At 40.3% G+C, this 21,430-nt stretch overlaps 1 protein-coding gene across 14 annotated transcripts in view; it reads right to left on the bottom strand.

Annotated features, from left to right (window-relative positions):
• LTBP1 (latent transforming growth factor beta binding protein 1) overlaps window positions 1–21,430 on the bottom strand; it is a 255,388-nt gene that overhangs the window by 121,178 nt on the left and 112,780 nt on the right. For 10 of the 14 annotated variants that reach the window (XM_081796946.1, XM_081796942.1, XM_081796949.1 and 7 more), the window contains 4 exons: window positions 16,990–17,112; window positions 7,874–8,041; window positions 4,979–5,206; window positions 2,872–2,894 (listed from right to left, as the gene is read on the bottom strand). In XM_081796946.1, the coding sequence (XP_081653072.1) occupies window positions 2,872–2,894; window positions 4,979–5,206; window positions 7,874–8,041; window positions 16,990–17,112 (542 nt within the window). The remainder of the gene's footprint in view (window positions 1–2,871; window positions 2,895–4,978; window positions 5,207–7,873; window positions 8,042–16,989; window positions 17,113–21,430) is intronic. The other 4 variants (XM_081796945.1, XM_081796952.1, XM_081796951.1 and 1 more) reach the window with 1 other exon arrangement.

Consider the following 21,430-nt stretch of genomic DNA (forward strand, 5'->3'; position numbering starts at 1 on the left):
ACACGGTGCTCTGCCCTAGGAAGGTGACCAGCCACACTTTGCAGAATAACTAATGGGTACAGCACATGTGTCATAACCAAGAACATACAGGACATTAAAATATTTTAAGCCAGGCAGTCATTAAGGCCTTTCTGAACCTCCCATCCAGGAACTTTGTACCTCCAGCTCTCAGCACAGGGGTAGTCAAGCACAGCAACAAAAACACAGGGGCTTGGAGAAGCACCCAGGGCTTCCTCACGCGCTCGGTTGCCCCCTCCTGCCCCCGGACCAGAGGTGAAGAAACAGACTGGCGGCACCCATGGCTCAGCTCCTAGTTACAGCTGCTCAGGGCTCCTGCAGACTGAACTGCGAGGCCAGCGGAGAGGCACAGTGGGGCCAGCGTGGCCATATGCCACCACATCCTCAGAAGTGTTCATCAGGTTACTTGGCCATGGCTGCCCAGCACACCACAGCCATCTCCCCGAAAGCTCACTCCCCAGGTCCGTTTCCCTCTTCATTGCTGTCCTAACTTCAATTATCTCCTTTTCTGCTTTTTATAAAATACATAACCTCTCTGAGTATCTCATCAAAGACCCAGTTTCGTAGGCGTGAGTATTTACAGTGTGACTCCATTTAGATCTTCCACCAGCACCTCAAATCCATCCCCTCCAAAACCCTACAGGCTCTCATTCCAAGGTCTGCTTTCTGTCAAGGCCACAGGCATTAAACCAGCCAGGCTTCAAGTCACTTTGTGGTCCTTGCTCTTTCATTCTTCGTTCCAAGCTCTGCCCATATGCACTGCTCTTTATGTTTGTTGACCTTTCCGTACCCATAGCCCCCACTGTCCCGGTCTGGACTCTTCTTTCTCATCCCGTTTATTATAATTATCTAATTGGTCTCTTAAGCTCCCTCTGTCTCCCTGTCTCAGTTAATCCTGCTGTGATTCATCTTCTAGAAGGACTGAGCATTTATTACTTTTTCCCACATTTTCCCTTAAGAATACAGACTAATCGGGCACCTGGGTGTCTCAGTTGGTTAAGTGACTGCCTTCGGCTCAGGTCATGATCCTGGAGTCCCGGGATCGAGTCCCGCATCAGGCTCCCTGCTCAGCAGGGAGTCTGCTCCTCCCTCTGACCCTACCCCCTCTGGTGCTCTCTCTCTCTCAAATAAATAAATAAAAAATAAAATAAAATAAAAAGAATACAGACTAATTTTCCATTACCTATTAAAGCTGACCTCAATCAGTCTCTCAATTGCAGGCCATTCCCTGCAGCCCATGGTCAATGCCAGCAAAAAGCAGACCATCATCAGATGTTTATGGACTCCCGAAACTTACAGAAAGAATTTCCCCCATCAGCACGGGACAGCAGACTTCCTAATCAATGCTACTTCTACACTTGACAAGTAGAGTCGAGAGACAGGAGCATGGTATCTCGCCACTGATTACAACTGCAGTTTGGATTCCAAGCCTTCCAAAGCAGCCCCAAGTTCTCCTTCTAACCAAGCCTCTCCTGCTCCCTGACCTCTTGCTGTCTCCTCCACCGCACCTTTGCACATATAATTTCCCACCCACAGGCTACCCTGCTTTCTCTTCATCCATCTTTAATATCATGAGACCTCTGTGAGGAGTCAAGACTGCAAAGACTCTGACTGCATTTTTCCCACTGCCTCGTCTCCAAAAAATTTACTGTGTAAGTATACAAGAAAATGTTCAGGCCCTCTTTCAGATCCTTAATGAGAGTTACCATAAACTCCATCCTCAACAGCAAAGAAAACAGAGATTATTAAATAAGATGAGGTTATCAGGGAGCTGGCTGGTCTGTTCATGCTTTGAATGATCCCTTCCACATATCAACCAGACTTGAATTCAAAATCAACAAAATTGCAACTACTGCACACTACTGACCTTTAAAAACACAATCTAGGAGCTGTAAATGTACATATAAAATACGCATATGTGTTGCACTTCTTTTGGGGTCAATATAACAATGCTCTTCTTTGTTGGGTGCTGTCACTCTAAAATCCTACTTCTTTGTTGTCTGGATTCTTCTAGCACTTAGGTTAGAACTCTGAAGTTATTCTATCCTATATGCATAAGCTAAAAAATTTTAAAACTATTTATAGTAATTTATATGTGTTTGTGCCATCTAAATTCTAACACTTGTCATTCTCGTCTACTGAGTGATATATAAATGTATGAAGATTTAATAACGATCTAATTTTCGTGTTATTAAAGAATCAAAGCAAGACTCAGATGGGGAACAACATTACATAAGCAGGACTTAGATCCAGCGAATTTGTATATTTCTTATGAATAAATCTCACGATTCATGGTCCCATTTTATGCCAAAAAACCGACAGGCTGACTAAATATTTCTCTGAAATTTCTAAGAACCAATATTCTAGTATTGGACGGTAACTTCCAAGGGTAAGCTCTGTTCTTCTTTTAATGTAATCAAACACGCATGTTAAACTTTAGTTGTTACTTAAGAAGGACTTCACTCAGCATATGTGCACCCTAAGAATTCACAATTGCATACACACACCAGGACGTTTCCTTCCATCCACAGTCAGGCCATGAACTGACTTGAATTCCCTTTAAGCCTCTGATTCCTTCAGTCCCACCTTTTTCTCTCACTAGAATTGAAGTTCCATGAGAACAAGGAGTTTTGTCTGATTTGTTCTCGATTGTTTTCTTAACACTCAGGAAAGTGCCAGTTAGGTAGCAGGTGCTCAATCAATATTTCTTGAATGAATGCTTTATTTCCTCAAACCAAATAATGAATAGTAGGCATGTTACTGTACTTAAGTCTAAAAAAATCCGTATGTATTCTAAAAAGAAATCCTTGTGACAGTAAAAAAACAAAGACTTGCAAATAATGAATGGATTACCTTCTCAGGGGGTGCAGTTGCCACTAAAACCAGAAGAGAAGAAGACATTAGTACAATTTAAGTCAATTCACCGCATAATAGTTAAATTTTTAAAAAGCGATAAAAGTCCACTGCCACTCCAAAAGGATTAAGAATCAAACAAAATCAAATGCAGAATTACGGTCATCTACCATTTTGGAGAATTTTACACCTGACCAAAAGACAAACTCTCCATGCTGTATCATTCCTTAGCTACAAAAGTTCAGGTAGATGTGATAAAATTCTTTCCAACTCCCTCATTAATTGAAAAGGTTAAAGGAAACAATACTTTCTGGTACATTATTTTATGTCTAATCTCAATTTTATGGAACTTCCCACATCAAAAAAGCATTTTCATTAATTGGCCACATACTTATCCTTAACATAATATATAATACTTGATGTTAATGTTAAAAAAGAAAGCCACTTATTTCAATAAGAGATCTAAGACCGGGTACTGTACTCCTAATATTTATTGAAGCCCTGTGAGCATCATATGATAAGCTAACTAAATTAGAGGGAAAGAAATCACAAGCCAATACAACCTAATTAGAGATTAGCATCAATATGTTGAACAGATTAAATATTACACAGTCATAACATTATTGGGAAGCAGTGGGACTGGTTATGCCTTTGGATTTAGAAAGACTTGCTTTTCATTAATCAGTCCTTAATATTAGTCCTCAAGCTTATGATTAACAATTACTGGGGTTTTCCTCATTAGTCATCATCCCCATAAACATCAGTGTTCAGTGTCAGTAGATGCCTAACTTCCAAAAGCAATCAGGACACCAGATAGCGTATCACTGCTGCTATATTCTTGTGGTTGGAAAAGTCAACGGTCTGTCCTGTGCAACCCACCAAAGAAGTCTTGAGGCAGAAGCTGGACCAGAGCCCATTTCCTCCTGCCCGTGCAGAGTATGAGTAGTTGCAAACATCTGGCCATGATACCCTTAGTGTAGAGGAGCAAACCGGTCAATACTGTCAATTCTAGGGGAGGTCCTCCCTGCTCTGCCTAACAAGAAGGGCCACAAGTGGGAGAGTGAAATAAAACAGGCCAGAACACAGAAAGATTCAGAGCCCTGGAAAAAGACCTCTCTAGAAGGCAGCTTGGCCAAGTTCCTGACTCTCCACTAACCTAGATACCTTCTCTCCTCACAGAACCCATAAATGGGCACCTTAAATTCCGACCCGATAAACTGTGAGAAGCCAACAGGAGCTTCATTAAAGAAAATATATATTCTGTACAAATCTAAAACGTTTATTCCTTCTATCTGGGAGAAACATTTTTAGGATAATAAAGATATTCAAGGAATTGGAGATGCTGGCTTTTATCTAGAGACAAGGTCAACTGTCTCTAGGCTCCTAGAATATAAAGCCATACTTGCTTTCTCGGAAAAATGTGCTCCTTGGCCCCATTACATACTCTTGATATGACACTTGGCAAGCCATGTTCCCTCTCTAGGTCTCAGGCTTCTCAGAAAATCAATGAAAGGACTGTGCGAGGCGATTTCCAAGATCCCTTCGATGGATTCTCCTGTCCTCCTCCTCGGGCTCCCATCATCCCTGACTGTCTGTTGCCCTCTATTTCATGGAAGCTCAGTCAATGCTTTAACTTAAGTCTGTGGATTCCACTTTGTAAAGTACATAACTATTTATTAAATGGCCCTCTAGACATAGAAATGAATTAAGGCTATTCCTTAAATGATCTGAATTACCCTTCAGGAATAAACACCAAGAAATAGTAGCCCCCAGCATGTCCTGAGATCACCGTGGAATATCGTTACCTGCTACAAACATATTACTCTACAGAGGCGGTTCTCAATCAGAGGTCATTTTACCCTACAGGGACATTTGGCAGGGTTGGACACCCTTCTGGTTGTAACACCTGGAAGGGGGAGGGTGCTACTGGCATCTAAAAGTTCAAGGCCAAGGAGGGTGCTGAACATCCTACCACATACAAAGAAGCCCCTCACTAAGAATTATTCTGAAGTATCAACAGTGCTGAGGTTAAAAACCCTGTTCTAGAAGGGTATTAACAGGGAAACCAAAGACACACAAGACCTCCTCAATCTATTTCCACTCTCACCTTCTGGCTCCGCCACTCCTGGCCCGTGTTCCTGGGAGAAGGTCAGGGCCTCCACTGGCTCTTCCTTGGCTGGGAGAGGTGGAGGATGAGTACTTTTAGCAACAGGTTGAGTGTTCTTTGGCTTGACAAATACAGGTCCTTTACCTACATGGTGATGGATTGGCCTGCGTCTATGAACGCCAGAAACCGTATAACCCATTCCACCAGGACAGATTTCCTTAAAAGCAGCTAGATTTGGGATGGGAAAATATTCCTTTTAAAAATCTAAAAGTGCAAACTTATACAGAGGAAAATATCATGATGAGTATTTCTTAATAAATCATCATTAATATAGTTACATTTAAAATTTCAAAAACAGATGCATAATGCTTGAATTTCTGTTAAACTTGCATATTTACAGAAAAAAACCCAACCCTTTCTTTTACTCAACATTTCTCCATCTGTTAATTCCTTATCAATATTATATATATAGCATATATAGCATATAGAGAGCATATATTTATATTATATATATCAGCAACCAATTAGGAGATATCATATATACATTTTCTATATTTAATTTTCTCTATCATATTATATATCACATATATGAAATATATGTAATGTATTAGGAGGTTTTCATGTACAGAAGATACTATATATTTTATATATATTTCATAGGGTATGTGTATAAGATCAGCAAAAACCAGGCTTTCTTCTTTTCCTCCTGCTTCAGTATAATTGCATTAGTTATTAACAAGGAACTCAATAACATCTCTCTAAGCTAGATGACTAGCAAGAAGGTTAAAAGAGAAAAATCAATCACTAGTCAGGGAAATGAGAGGCTGAAATGTTCATAATTTGTTTCCAGTTAAAGAATCCAAAGGACTCAGCCAGAATGGAGCGTATCAGCTGATATGGTGAGGCTGGTGAAGAAGGACTGAAAAGGGGAGTGTTTTTGAAGAGAGAGTCTCAGGATAGTGAGAAGGAATCCAGCAAAGTAAGACATACTAAAGGGATGATGGATAAAAGTCAAGAACAACAGGACATGCCAAGTCAGAATGGAGTTATTTTCAAAAAAAGGGATGAGTAGGCAACAGCCTGATCTTGACCAGCTGGCTTAATTATCCAGAGGACAAGGAGATGTTCTGTGCCCTGAGACTGCTATCCTTGCCAGGAAAGTGGTCTTGCCTGTTTTAAAAAAAAAAAAAAATGTAGACTGGGCCCATCGGATTTGCTAACCTCCACTGCATCATCTCCAGGAATAAGTAAAGGAGAAGGACAGGGGTGGTAAGGCAGTGTGTGGCCTGAGAAGGAAAATCCACCTAATCCCTTTGGTGTTGCTACTGGAGGCAAGTTACCAAAGGCAGACACTAAGGAGCTTATGGTCAACTTTTTTATTTCTACTTTTCAAATTGGAAGTAAAATAAGTCATTTCTAACTTCTACTCAACAAGAGATTGCCTATTGAATGTTCTGGACCTAAAATTAGTTCTCAATAAAAAGGAAACTCTAAAATTCTCCTTGAAGCATGCTAAAACATTGTTTTTCTAAGGATCACACATTAAATGGTAGAACCTCATTCTTAAATTTAACTATGTAATACAATTCTTACTTGAAAGAACAGACGTTTCCAGAAGAAAACATGTTTTCCTGTCAAATATTTGCAGTATTAATGAATAAATGTGAAAATCACCATATAACCAAAAATTGGGTAAGTACAAAAAGTTTGTCTCCAACGTTATTTTCAAATTTAGTTACTGGATGTTATGAAGGAATCGCCCTGTGTTATATTCACCATCTTGATTTATGTTTCATGTAAGAGTTACAAAGCTATTAAAATTGAACTTGAAGAGAAATGGGTCTATAAATTATGAAGGTCATTTATTTCATGGATTATTACCTTTTAATCACTAGTAGTTCAGATCCCACAGGGGGATACTAGGCCCTTTTGAAGGTGTCCAAATTTATACAGTCTACTAAAATACCATCAACATTATACTATCCTCTGCCTTACCAATTCTTTCTGATCTTAACCACCAACAAAGGTGGATTATGAGATTTAAATTTATACTTAAACCTTGTCTGCTGCTAAGTTACAGCTTTGAGACATTCAGCAGTCCTGTGAGAGTTGATGCACTTCTCTAGGTGGGAAGCTCTTTCAAATAAGCACCTGATGAGACTTTTTATGGCCATCACATGCCCGTGAAATAGGGACCACTCCTCCTTTGATAATACCATGCCTGGAATTTGCAGGGTGTGTTTCTTTCTCTTCCACTTAATTCTGCTTGATCCTGCTTGAGAAGTTGAGGACTCCTTGGTAGAAGTAAGGCACTGAGAGAAATATATTTATCCTTTCAGGGCATTAGGCAAATATGTACCAAACTAAAGCATAAAGAATAATCAACTTCCATTAATATGCTGACTTGGAAGTTCCTCAGTGCACTGTCAGGATCTGCCCTTGAGTTATTAATCTTCACAGCACAAATTCAATCATGAAGATAATTCCCTCCATTTCCAAGTGGAGAAAGTGATGAGCACATGTTCAACCAGTGAGTGAGGGAGTCAACCCGCACAGGGGCTCGCGGCCATGCACGTGACACGTGGCCAGTCGTTAAGACAGCACACGGCCCATCTGGTCTCTTCACACTTTTAAACACCAGACTTAGGGTCCCACAAAGTAATGGCTTTTCTTAACATTCAAGAGTAAGTCTCATGTTACACAGAAACAGGAAAATCTCTCTTCCACTGATTCAACCTTCTATGGTCATGGTTTGTACAAAACTGATAAAAATACACTGTATTATTTACATGTCAATTAAAAGTTGGAAACCAAAAAGAACGCAAACTGCCAAAGTCCTCCTGTGTCCTTGTGTGGCTGGGAAGGAATATGAGCGTACAGCGGGTCATGTCTTACCTGTGCCTGGAAGGGGACATTTCTCACAGTGTGGGCCCCAGGCCTTGCCCACACTACAACAGCAGAGCTGCTTGGTGAGGTGAACAGACAGAGGGTGCATACACTGCCTTCCGGAACTGACAAGACGATAACAGGGCCCTTTCTCTTCAGAGATCACAGGGGTATCCGCTGAAGCAGAAAGATAAGGCCTGATGTCACCCAAGAAACAACAAAAGACTACATCGACTTTTCTTGGCATAGTAAAACGAACCTTAAAGTCTGGATTAGACACCATACTTCAGAATAAATTTGTGTAGATTCGGGGCATCACCCTTCCTGATTTAGAGTCGTTTACCAAATACGTTTTAGGTTTTAGAATCAGGGCCCCAAGCGTCCCTGTCCCTATCTGGTCCCTTCTTCCATTCTAGCAAGCATTAGATCAGGTATGTGTGCATGATGTAAAAAGAAACCATTTCAACCAAAATCAACTGCCCAACGAAACCTAGGTACGTATTATCAAAATCACTACACCATTTATTTTCTTGTATTTAGCCATAACAGAGGTAGTTCTAGGGCAGAGTTTGGTGAGCAACCAGGCACTGTGAACATCGGGAACTCAACATAGTTGATGCTGAAAGCCAGCTGCTGCCCTTCTTAAGGACAGTGAGAGCTTGCAGGGCCTCGCTGTAGGCCAGTCAACAGCGGATGGGAGGCAGGGAGCAGCTTCTGACCTGCCAGGTTATACAAGACGGCACACCAGAGAAGGCAACAATGTGTTCAGTCCCTTAGAAAACACACAAAAACACACCAGCCCATAATCATGCAAGACCTAACTCCTATTCCTGATGCTTCTATTCTAAGTTTAGTAGATAAGACTTCACTAATCCAACAGCTAGACACTCTACTGAGCACACAAGGCAGTTATGAGGATAAGATACAGCCCTGCCTTTGAGAAGTTCATTTTCTAATGTAAAGGTGAGCCAGCTCTAGGCCAAGTAAAGTGCTGAACAGACCAAGCTTGATGGTCTCCCCCTTGTCCCTTCTTCCATCCCAACCAAAGTTCTTCTCCACTGTATCACTGTCCAGATGAGGTTTTTCCAATTTGCCTTTCCCTTAACCAATTCCTCTAGCTCCTGTTGCTTCCAAAGTCACCTTCCCTTCCTGCTCAGATCTCAATTTTCAATCATTCTCAAAGGACTGACATCTTAGTTAGATGCTCTAAGAAACAATCTGATCAAATTAAGGTACTACAACACAGTGAGAAGAGCAAAGGTTTATAGAGCCAGACAGACCTGGATTCTCATGGGACGTCTACCACTTGCCAGTAAGACAACCTATAGAAGTCACTGGGGCTGTGATGGTTGACTGGATCTTTCAGCTTGGCTAGGCCACAGCAAGTAGGTATTTGGTCAAATACAGGTCTGAAAGTTGCTCGGAAGGTATGTTTTACATGAGATAAACATTTATATTGGTAGACTTTGAGTAAAACAGATGATCTCCAGAGTGTGTGTGGGCCTCATCCTAATAGTGGAAAGACATTAAGAGGAAAAAGACTGAACTCTCCTGGAGAAGAGGGAATTTTGCCAGCGGACTGCCTTCAGACCCACGCTGTAACACTAACTCTTCCCTTCGTCTCCAGGATACAGCCTACTGTGCGGATCCTGGACTTGCCAACCTCTGCAATCATGTGAGTCAATTCCCTTAAAACCTCTCTCTCTACACACACACGAGCATCCACACACACAGGCCTACTGGTTCTGTTTCTTTGGAAAGAACCTTAATACACTGGGTGAGCTTCAACATCCCTCACCTATAAATAATAGGCTCAATGTGCAGATTAGAAATAGCATATGCTCATAAACCTTTGGTACAGAGTAGACACAAAATACATGTCAGCCACTCTTTTATTACAAGTACATATCTCCATCCTCTCAATGGGTGTTTGTACACAACTTGATAGCTCCTTAGTGGCAGCATTTGAACAAAGTGAAGATATTCAAAAACAGTTATTATTGGTGAATAGGAGCATGGAAACAGGGGATTGAGGGGAGCAGGGGAGACCTTCCCGAAGCCTCAGAGCTTATGCAGTTAGTATGTCTAATAAGACCAGTTTTGTCCAGGGCTACTAAAAAAGTGCTCAGAGGGACAAGTTTGAGTCTTTTCCTCTCCCTTCTCCCACTTACTTCCTGGAATCTTAAGAACATATACTTAGTTCTAGTATAATCAGCTCAGAAGGGATTCTACTAAAAAAAAAAATTCCTCTCCAAATTATTTGGAACTTACAACACATATTTCCATAGAAACAATGTCAGGCCATCTCACAGGATCCCATCTACACATGGCAGGGCTTAATTATACCACTAACTACACTAATGTTTGTTCTAGATCCCTGGAACAAGGGCCATTCAGAGCAGAGCAGACGGTTTCCTCAAATCCATGACACTGGATAATGGTGACACTGACTCGCTTCCACTTAATTCTCCACCCTCACTTCTTCGTATCCCCCTCGCCCGCATGCCCAGGCAAGTGATACTATATAGGCACCATCCTTTTTACACTCAAAGTGCCCCCTCCATCCAAGGACTCTACTTTGAAGAAACCTCCTACCATGCCTGTCCCCAAAATTAAACCAAAACTCCACATCAGCAATTCAGTGTTTTAAGGGATTACTATGTGCACATGTGTGAATTTTAAGAAATTGCTTGTTAATTAAAGTGAGTTGATGGTTGTTGAGATCTTGTGAACTACACACACACACACACAATTTTGGGCATTTTATCATCTGGAGAATAAAGATAGAAGTCTAGTGAGCTAATTCTTTCTAAACAAATCATCTATAGACTTTTGTCTTCCCATCAGACAGCTTCCAAAGCATTTCAAATGGGGGTTTTTAGGGGAGTAAGAGAATCACTGGCTTACAGTCATCAAGTCAATTGTTGGTGAGCATGGGTGTGTCAGACCATGTTCTAACTAGACATGCCTCACCCCAACTACATATAAGAACAAGAAACTAATAAAAAAAAAAAATACACTCCTTCAAAGATGGAAGACAACCAAGAAGGAAGCCATTGAAAAGGTCTAGCCTATATACCTCAGTTTTACTGGTGCTCCCATGATTCAAATTTTCTTTGATCTACAACTATGTGGAGGGAAAAGTGTTCATTTATGCCTCAGATTTCTAATAGGGTGTGCCTTTTTAAGCCACTCCTATTTTAACACCTACATTACCTGTCATTCTTATATCATTTCCAATCTCTCACATGGCAATTCCACTTATCTCTGGCATTTTCACATTCTAGTCAACATGACATGTAAATCCAGAAACAATATGCTCTGAATTATGAAGTTGAGTATCTTTAGCCACAGATTGGAAGGCTAGCCATGAGGGGTAATTCATTATACACTACATCATTTATTATTTTAAAATATGGCACACATGATCATATATTCTCGAGTCATAAGGTTTTATGCTATGCTAAAAGAAATAGTATTGCCAAAAGATTTCTAAAGATTAAGTGGAAATGGGTATGGGATAGAGTACTGAGGATCCTATATGTAGACACACTGAAACAGTGGTTTTGGCAGATTATATTTTTGCAAGATGCATTGCTACGATTTAAGGTGGGAAGATTCAGGTACTCTCTATAGATGGAAACACATTTCAAGAGTGTAAAACCTACTGGAAATGCCACATCAGTCAGGAACATAAATCATTTTTCTTAGCTAGAGATAGAGAAATCCCCAAAAGTAATAAACATATAGCTCCATACCCTCGTCTTGAATCATCACTATATAGCCAATGCTGATGATGCCCCACTTACAAAGGACAGTATGAAGGAAAGATGCTATGGTTCTCTTATTTGGGTTCCCCAGTAGTGTATCAAGCAACTTAATTATAGGGCTATACAATAAATTATGATCATACTTTCAAAGACATCTTTCACACATGAATGACAAGTGTCATTAAGCAGATATAAATTAATCTGGCACTTAGAGGAAGCTAAAAAAATATAGAAGACCTAAGAAGATGGCATATAGCTAGCCTGTTTTCAATGCCCCCTGCACCAACACCCCCAATATCTTCATTCAGCTCTTGGATGAATTCCACATCAGACTTTCATCTCTTTAAGCTTAAAACCCCTGTGGGAGGAGTGTTGGGAGGCAGGTAAAGTGTTGATGAGGAGTCTGAGAGATGAATTTGCTGAAAGAAGAGCCACCAGGCACCCTTTCTGGGAAACGGGCTATTAAATTCTGGGAGAACTAAAATAAAAGAAACCATGATTCTAGAGCCAGTGCAGAGTTACATCATCTATTCTATTCTGTGGCGAGTAAGACTAAACAACAGCTCTCTTTAAATAAAGGACTCGCTCCCATCAATTCAGACTAGTTTCTTCTTCCTGATCCAAGGCTCAGCTTGTGGAGTAAGATCCAGCTTCAAACGTGGGCTTTACCACTTAAAGGCTGTGTGACCTTTGGCAAGATACTTATTAACCCCTCCAAGCCTCCATTTCTTTATTCTAAAATAGAACAGCAACATAAACTTCATGGATGTCTTGGAAGTATTTTATCTGGTAATGCGCACCAAGTGCTTAGTGCCTGGCACTTATGAAATGCACAATAAAGATGCTGACATTGCTGCCCTGGTTCTGGCTGTTACTGTTAGGTGGGGGCAAACACTTTGCAGAGACATGTCTGTCTAGCCCCCAAGCCACGATGCTGCAAGACCGCTAAGTGAGGGAAGTGAGAGACCGCAGAGGAGGTGGAAAGACGAGAGAAGGTGTAAGACAGATTACAAAGATTAACGACTTTCTTGGAGAAAAGGAGAGGACAGAGTCAAAAGTGGCAGAGGAGCTCCCAGCCTGCCTGCCTGGAAAATGGTGTCACATGCACAGACCCACTACGTCAGGAAGGAAAGGGGGAAAGGAGGAGGCCTAGCAGTCATTTACCCCATCGGCTGTGTCAAACAAGGATCTAGAACTGTGCTGTCCGATACATTAACGCCCAGCCACATGTTGCTACTTCAATAAAATTTCAATGAAATACAATTTAAAATTCAATTTGTCAGTCACACTGCCCACATGGGACTAGCACCTGCTACATCAGAGAGCACAGATACAGAACATTCCCATCATCACACAAAGTCCTATTGGACGGTGTTGATACAGCCCGAGAGTAAGCAAACTCTTTCTGTAAAAGTCAAAATAATAAAGAGATATTTTAGACCTTGTGAGCCCTACAGTCTCTGCGGCAACTTCCCAACTCTGCCATCATGGCACTAAAGCAACACTAGACAATATGTAAATGAATGGACATGGCTGTGTTCCAATAAAACTTTATTTACAGAAACAGACAGTGGAACAGATTTGGCCCATGAGCTGTATCTTGCCAACCCCTGATCTAGGACCCTAAACTTGGAGGCACAAAACCCAGTTTTAAATCTCAAGAGTCCCTGGGGTGCCTGTGGTGCAGTCAGTTAAGCTTCCGACTCTTGGTTTTGGCTCAGGTCCTGATATCAGGGTCGTTGAGATGGAGCCCCATGTCCTGCTTCATGCTCAGCATGGAGTCTGCTTGAGACTCTCTCCCCCTCCCCCTCCTCCCTCTCGTGCTTGTGCACTCGCTCTCTTTCTCTCTCTCAAAAATAAATAAATCTTTAAATCGCAAGAGTCGCTTTACTAGCTGTATGATCTTAAGAAGTTGTGTAAGGTCCCCAAGCTTCAGTTACGTAATGCATAAAATGAGAATAATACATATCTCATTAAGATGTTAGATATGATATGATCTAACATCTAATACATATCTAATGATATGATATGATTATGCCCAAGATATGATGGGCATAAACATGACTAACTTTTAGAAGGAATGTGTTCTTCATCTCATGATTTCCAGGTTGCTGAGCACATCTCTCCAACCCTCTATTTTTATTTTATTTTATTTTATTTTAAGATTTTATTTATTTATTTGACAGAGAGAGAGATAGCGAGAGCAGGAACACAAGCAGGGGGAGTGGGAGAGGGAGAAGCAGGCTTCCCGCCGAGCAGGGAGCCCGATGTGGGACTCGAACCCAGGACCCTGGGATCATGACCTGAGCCGAAGGCAGACGCTTAACGACTGAGCCACCCAGGCGCCCCAACCCTCTATTTTTAAATTAGCACCCAGGCCATGGGGCAAAAAATGCAATCAAACAGCAAACAGGCCCAGAGATTTTTCATCTGGGCATTTTTCTACCAAACCTATGGACACACCCACTGCAGCTCTCATCCTGGAGCTCCCGAATGCCCAAGAAAATTGCAGCTCAGAAAGTCAGAAAGTTTCCCTATTCCAACTATAAAGGTTATTGTCCTTTTCTTGGATTTGCTCTGACAAATCCTAAAATTTCCCCTTTCCCCATGGAGAGGGAGGAGGAGGTCTGAAGACGCTGCGGCGACATCCGAAGGCACAGACACAGAGGTCTGGGGTAGCAGAGGACAGAGCCCTCCGGCCTTTGTTCTTTGAGCTGTGCTAAGTCAAGGACAGAGAGCGGGCAAGGAGAGAAAGAGAAATGGTTGCAACCTTTGGCCAGAGTCAAGGAATTCTGAGGGTGTTCACTTCAGCGCATCTGAGAACAGGGAGAGCTTCCCATTGCTCCTTGGCCATTGCCAAGTGCCTTTCTTTGCGTTCAGAGTCAGCCACACCTTTTATGGCCTGGCTATGCCCTCAATTCACGCTGCCTGAGCAAATGTGGTCAGTCTCTTCCATTTGCTTACATGCTCTATCCGTGGCTGATAGCTCTCAAAAACAGATACTCCAAACGTTAAGTAACAACTCCTCTCAGTGCCTTTGTGTGTCTGGGCACGTGTGTCTATGTGTGTGCATGCGTGCATGAGTATGTGTGACCTCCAGTCTCCTTCTGCTATTTCCCCATGACTATTAAGGATACCACCATCTTGCCAATATTTTTTCCCTTACTCTGTAAACATCACCTTCTTTCCTGATTCTTCTCAACTGTTTTCAGACTTCTGCCTTGGTCCCCCACCCCCCACCCCAAGCCCTGCATTGATTTCTTCAAAATACAGTTCACAAACAAATCAGGCAGGACTGAACCAAGTCACAAATCCTGAAGGAACTCCACATATCTGTGATGTAACATGTGGTAAATTCAGAGGACAGAGAAATAAATCTGCCACTCAATGCCGATAAAGATCCCAGGTTTTAACTCAAACTCTAAACTGGAACATTTAACTAGCAACAAACCTCTCTTAATACTTATCATTTCAGTTGTTGTAGCTGAACCATAAAACTGAATTATTTATTTTTCAAATAAGAATGAATGGTTGTTTAATAAGTTCAATATTATTTGGGCAATGACAGGGAAAATAAATGCTAAGGAAATGTCTAAGTGTTTCAAAAATCTCATTGGCAGATTTCTACAATCTTATTAAAACCTGGGTGTCTGCCCTTAACTCTAGACATCAGGTTTAGTCAAAGTTCAATAAAACACCTTGCGACCAGCTCTCCAACTTTACCTAACCTGCAGTCTTCAATGTGGTAATTTTAACCAGACTATAAGTCAAATTAAGAGGAAAAAAAAAACCCAAACATTCAAAGCAAATTCTATATCCAAACTCTGTAAAATCTTTTATGCTTAAAATTATGAAACTATTTAAAATATTTACACATGTAATTCTAATCAGCCAGAAACAATCCCTAAATTATCTGGATATTATCAACAATGTGATTTTTTACCTGAAATTTCCAAATCCTTGTATTAGTTTTCAAACGTACCTTGTATGCAAACATCATTTTATAGTCTAATTTTACCACCCACCAAAAAAGCCCTATAATTAGGTGTCTGTCTGCTTCATGATCAGAATTGTCTGTGAAAGAACATGGAAAAAAGAACTTACGTGCAAAATTTCCTAATCTGCATTTGACAGTTTTTAAAAGAAAATAGTAGTGATTAGTAACAATTTTCCAGAAGACTCTCTGAACTCTTAGAATTTTAAAAGTAATGAATGAGACTGTCATTTTTATTTTACTACATTTGCCCATATTTCATTGTGTCTATGTATCTCAGGGAGAGTTGCACAATTAAAGCAATAGATATCAAGAACATGTCTTAACCAAATACCAAGTTTAAAAATGGAGGCCAGAGGATACAGCTTAATGTATATCAAAGCCACATTAAAAAATAGGCAATAAAAACAAAAACCTATCAGGACAGAAATACAGAATTGCTCTTTAAAATTATCCTAACAGTTTTCTGCCATACATTAATTTACAATGTTTAAGCTTTAATGTATATGGCTTTTAAAAACCTTCAGTGTTTACCTGTTTTGTAATAATGAACACAAGTTCTTTAAAAAGTAAGATAACCTTTAAAAAATCTGCATGTGAGAACTTTCTATCTAAATGTATCCATCTCTGGTCGTCGAGTGATCTGTAGTGATTATACTGGATTAGGTTTTGTGGCTAGAGAGTTTCTTTGGAGACACTATATTTTCTGTATTAATATTAGAACATATGGTTTAATGAAGGATTTTTACCCTTACCAGGTGCAAGAGAAAAACTTAGAGACAACATTTGTAAGGCAAAACACTCTAACTCTGGAGACACATTTTGGTGGTTTTTGAGGACAAGAGAGAGAATCTTAGAAATTAGAACTGAATATAAAATCTGAAATGCAGGGCCTTTATAACTATTTCCTAGACTCTACCAACTAAGCAAGTACAGTGAAACCTCATTAAATCAGACACCAGTGACTCAGAATTTGGACTAATTAAAGGCAGAAGCTGGGACAAAGTTTAACTCAGACTAAATAATGCTTAAAATGCTCACAAAGGAAAAAACTGTTGTTATCTTTCAGGTATGAAAATTTTAAATAACAGTTCATCAGAGTTTATTTTCTCAATGTGCTTCTTCCCTACCTTGAGTTAGAGGTGTTATATTTTTCTGGCTGCAATAAAAATTTATTTTGGACAAAGATCCAAAACAGAGATCTTAGCAGGTCTGCCTCCTTCCAGCTGTCCTTTCAATGAGATTTTCCCACATATTTACAATATTCAGTTGACTGCTGAGTATTTATCTTCTTTTGGATACCCCCTCCTCAAATAAAAAAGAACAATCCAAAATAGGAATAAAAAGTGATCATTACTTACGCACACAACTTGAAAAGGTGGGATCCGGCCCAAATCCCATTTTGCAGGTGCATCTATAGCTGCCCATGGTATTCAAACACTCACCATTAGGGCACACGCCCTGTAGCTGGCATTCATTAATATCTGCAGGAAAACAAATCCTTTTAGAAGTAGTCAAGCCCAGTTGAACAGATTCTGGGTACTTTCTTTTTCACTATAATAATCTCTTAGTGACAGTAAATGAGAGATGTCAGCTTTTAATGCAGCAGGTACAAGTGACCTAAAGTCAAATCAAGCATTCACTGAACATCTACAATTTATATAACAGCTATTTATTATATACCTACGATGTACCTGGTTCTGCTCTAGAAACTAAACACTAGAAATTTACTAGTGAACCAAACTGACAAAGATTCCAGTCCTCACAGTACTTACGTTAATGGGCATTAGGTTTTAGAGATCGTACAGGTAAGGCAAAGACTCTCGCCCTGAAGACACTAGCAATCTAGCTGGACATACAACTACCTACAAATTAAAGAAGTGAAAAGCAGTTGAACTTATCACAATTAGAAGAAAGGTCATCAGCTTGAAGAAGTCAGATTATGAAACTGCCTATGTAGACAGTAAGAGCTGGTGGAGTTAGCTGAAGATTGGGGAGACTAGAGCCTTGAGGAGGGGTTAAGACTTCATCAGGCATCGAGGTCAGGGAGAAGGTGGATGGTCAGATGGATGGATGGATGGGGAGGAAGGGGTGGGTGACCTACATGAATGACCCCAGAGCGTAGGCGCAGAGACTGCAGAAGGGAAGGGGGTTTAGGAAACCCTGAGTCAAACTGTTGGCTGGAAAAGTAGTTTCCGGAAGGTAAACTGTTGGAAAAAGAGCCGGTTAAAGCCAGGCTAGGTTTGGATTCACTTTTACTGAGAACAGGGAGCTATCCTAAATGTTTCTGAGCACAAGGAGGATAGAACCAAAGGAAGGCTCCCGTGAAATTCATCTGGCCAACACATGGCTTGGTGAGAAGAGACCAAAAGTTGATGACTGAAGGAGTAATGCAAGTATGAGATGGGACAAGCCAGGTTGGGACGGTGAGAATGATCAGGAAGGAATTTTTCTTTTGAAAAGAACAATGGGCCAAATGCACAGTGTTTGACTCGCTAGCATAACACTGGAAAGGAACAGAAAGGAGTCGAAGATGCCTGGGAGGCATCTAATCTGGGAAAAGAGGAAAAAACGTTGTTTTTGTGGAAAGTTCTGAGGAAAAAAAAGAGGCAAATGAAAAGACTAGTTTTACACTTGAAGGTCACATAAGGATACCCAAGTATAAAATCCAGCAGCAGTGGCAGATTCAGGAATAAACTAAAGAGACAACATGGCTAGAAATAGAGACTTGAGGTCACCCACACAGGATGAGTGCTATGGTCTGAATGTTTGTGTCCCCCCCAAAATTTAGGTGTTGAAATCATAACCCCCAAGCATAATGGTATTAGTAGGGAGGCCTTTGGGAGGTCCTTAAGCCATGAGGAAGATCCCTAGTCCCTTGCATCATTTGAGGACACAACAGAGATGTCTGCAACCAGAAGAGAGCCCTCACCAGGAGGCGACCATGCTGGCACCTTGACCTTGGACTTCCCAACCTTCAGAACTGTGAGCAGTAAGTATCTGTAGTTTATGAGCTACCCAGTCGTGGTATTCTATTACGGTAGCCCGAATGGGCTATGACACTGATCCAAAGGAAAATCAAAACGATTTGGAAGAGGACAGATAAAAATGTGTGCTTTAAAAAAAAAGATTAGAAAGTCTTTTGTAAAGGTAAGTAATTAAAAATGAAAAACAGAATAGGACAAGTTAAAAGTGAAAAATTAATAGTCATTTCTATTTTTATTCAGGGTGGCTTATGAAGCTTAACCATTAATAGACATGGTTATTAGCATTTCTGTTTCCAATAATGTTTGCTTGCTTCAATCATCAATTCAAATAAAACCTTTATTAATGATTTTAAAATTAATTTTCTAAGTTAAAATTGGACACAATTGGGAGCAAAATATTATTAGCAAAATTGTCACATAATAAGGAAAATACAGCCCTCAATAAATCATTATTTGCTTATATTTCATATTCTAAGTAGCCATTGATTTCTATAATGGACCTATTTTATCAAACACATGCAGTTTTTAATTTCAGTGATAAAACATTTTCAATGACATCCAAATAACAAATTAACACATATATTTGTTCTGTAAGTTTTACAGCTTTCTAACTTGGATCGAGCTGAAAACTAGCACTGCTAGATTACAACCTGGCACAGCATATGGTCCAGGACCTGATCATCTCATTCTTTATCAGAGTGTACATTGTGCTGTAATACACACTTATCCACAGCATCTAATTGAAAACTATTCCCCTATCACTCATTCTCCTTAAGAAAACCACCATGAAGGACCAGGAAGAATGCCAAGTGCAGTTGGGGCTACACGGTACAAGTAAAGCCCTTATCATACGTCCCAACTTAAACCTCAAATTTGGGTAACCAGCCAGTTGTGGTCAAAAAGGCTGAACAAAATCTGCACTCTTCTGTTTTCCCTCATGTCCCCACTTGCCTGTGATTTATGAGCCTTCCTCTCTCAGTGATCTGTACTCCTGCTCATTGGTTGCACCCCTTTATATCCCATGTTTACCTCTTGGGATGCAAAATTTTCCCTCGACTGGAGTTTTCTATGAAGTGGGGTACCAGCCTTGCTTCTGGCTGCCAGGTTAAGATGAAGGTTTTCTGCTCCAATGCATAAATATCTGATGTACAAACACTTGCTTGTGTCCTCTTCCAACAGCCCCTCTTTTGACTCTCCTCAACATCGCCCACTGCTTCAACCATGATGCCATGGGAATGGAGGACAGGAATTAAGACTTAAAAAAAAAACCACTATGGCTATAGACAGGAATAGAAAAATTCAAAAAGAAGGGGAATCATGCATTTCCTACTAGCTATACCTTTATCAGCTTGTGCCACCACCACTAAGTAGCAACACCACCACCCCTAATTTTGGCCCTAGAAGCATGCAACTTTCTACATCACTTTCTTGGCTTCCAGAAAAACTATTTCCTTTGACTCAATTTATTTTTTAACCTAGTCTCCAAAATACCATAAATTAGAGATTAAATTTCCAAGTTCCTTCCTAATTTATATGTATCAATCTTAAATATACAGCTACATGAACTTTTACACATACTTATGTATACGTATATCCACGTGTGCACACGTACAAAACTGAGTAATCACCAAACAGACTGTGATTTGGAAAGTTTCCACTGCCTAAGAGGGCTCCTTTACTGCCCTTTCCCATCAACATCTCTGCCCCCACAGGTAACTACTATCATCCATTAGTCCGCCCTGTTCTTCTACTTCATATAAAGGGAATCCTATTGTTCTTTTGCCTGACTTTTACTCATTATTATGCCTGTTGCATGCAGCAATTCATTCTTTTACTGCTGTTATATTTTATTGTGTGAGGATGTCAAAATTAATTTATCCATGCAACTGCTGATTGACATTTGGGTTAGTCCCAATTTTTGGCTATCAGTAACAATGCTTCTGTGAACATTCTTATATAGACGTGTTTTGGTAGGCCAAGGTACTCATTACTCTCCTGTATGTATCTAGGAGTAGAATTTCTGACTCACTAGAGAAGACTCATGATTGCTTTAATAAATAATCACATAGTTATCCAAAGTGGTTATGCCAATTTCCATCCAACTGTTCTGCATCCTCGCCAAATTATTGTCGGTCTTTTTCACTGTAGCCATTCTGGTGGGATTGTAGTGTTCTTTCACTGTGGTTTTAATTTGCACTAATTTTTCATATATTTATTGGTCATCTTAATACCAAAACATTCTCTTCTAAAATGCAAATATCTAGGGAATGCTGTAGGTCAGTAAGATTGCTTCCCTTTTGGTAGGGAGATCAGTTGGTGATTCTCAAAGGGGGAAGGGTGTGTGCTTGTCTACAGGACATTCTGGGTTGTCACAAGGACTGGAGAACCCTGAGAGTAGATACTAGGGAGCTTAGCATTCCGAAAAGTGTAGGTAGTTCCCCTTGACAAAGAATTGCTCAGCCAAGATGAATCATGAGAGACGATGGACTCTGAAAAACAAACTGAAGGTTCTAGAGGGGAGGGGGTGGGAGGATGGGTTAGCCTGATGATGGGTATTAAAGAGGGCACGTATTGCATGGAGCACTGGGTGTTATACACAAACAATGAATCATGGAACACTACATCAAAAACTAAAGATGTAATGTATGGTGATTAACATAACAATAAAAAATTTAAAAAAAAAGAATGAGATGTATAACAAATTTTCATGCAGAATCAGTACCACTATAAACATCTGAGCTTTGATGGAGCCATGAACATCAGATCTACATATTACATCTTTGACAAAGAAGAGTTAAAAGTAATTTCACTTCAT

This window comes from Leptonychotes weddellii, chromosome 10 (assembly GCF_054177405.1).
Source record: "Leptonychotes weddellii isolate Sample4059 chromosome 10, ASM5417740v2, whole genome shotgun sequence".
NCBI classification, from domain to species: domain Eukaryota; kingdom Metazoa; phylum Chordata; class Mammalia; order Carnivora; family Phocidae; genus Leptonychotes; species Leptonychotes weddellii.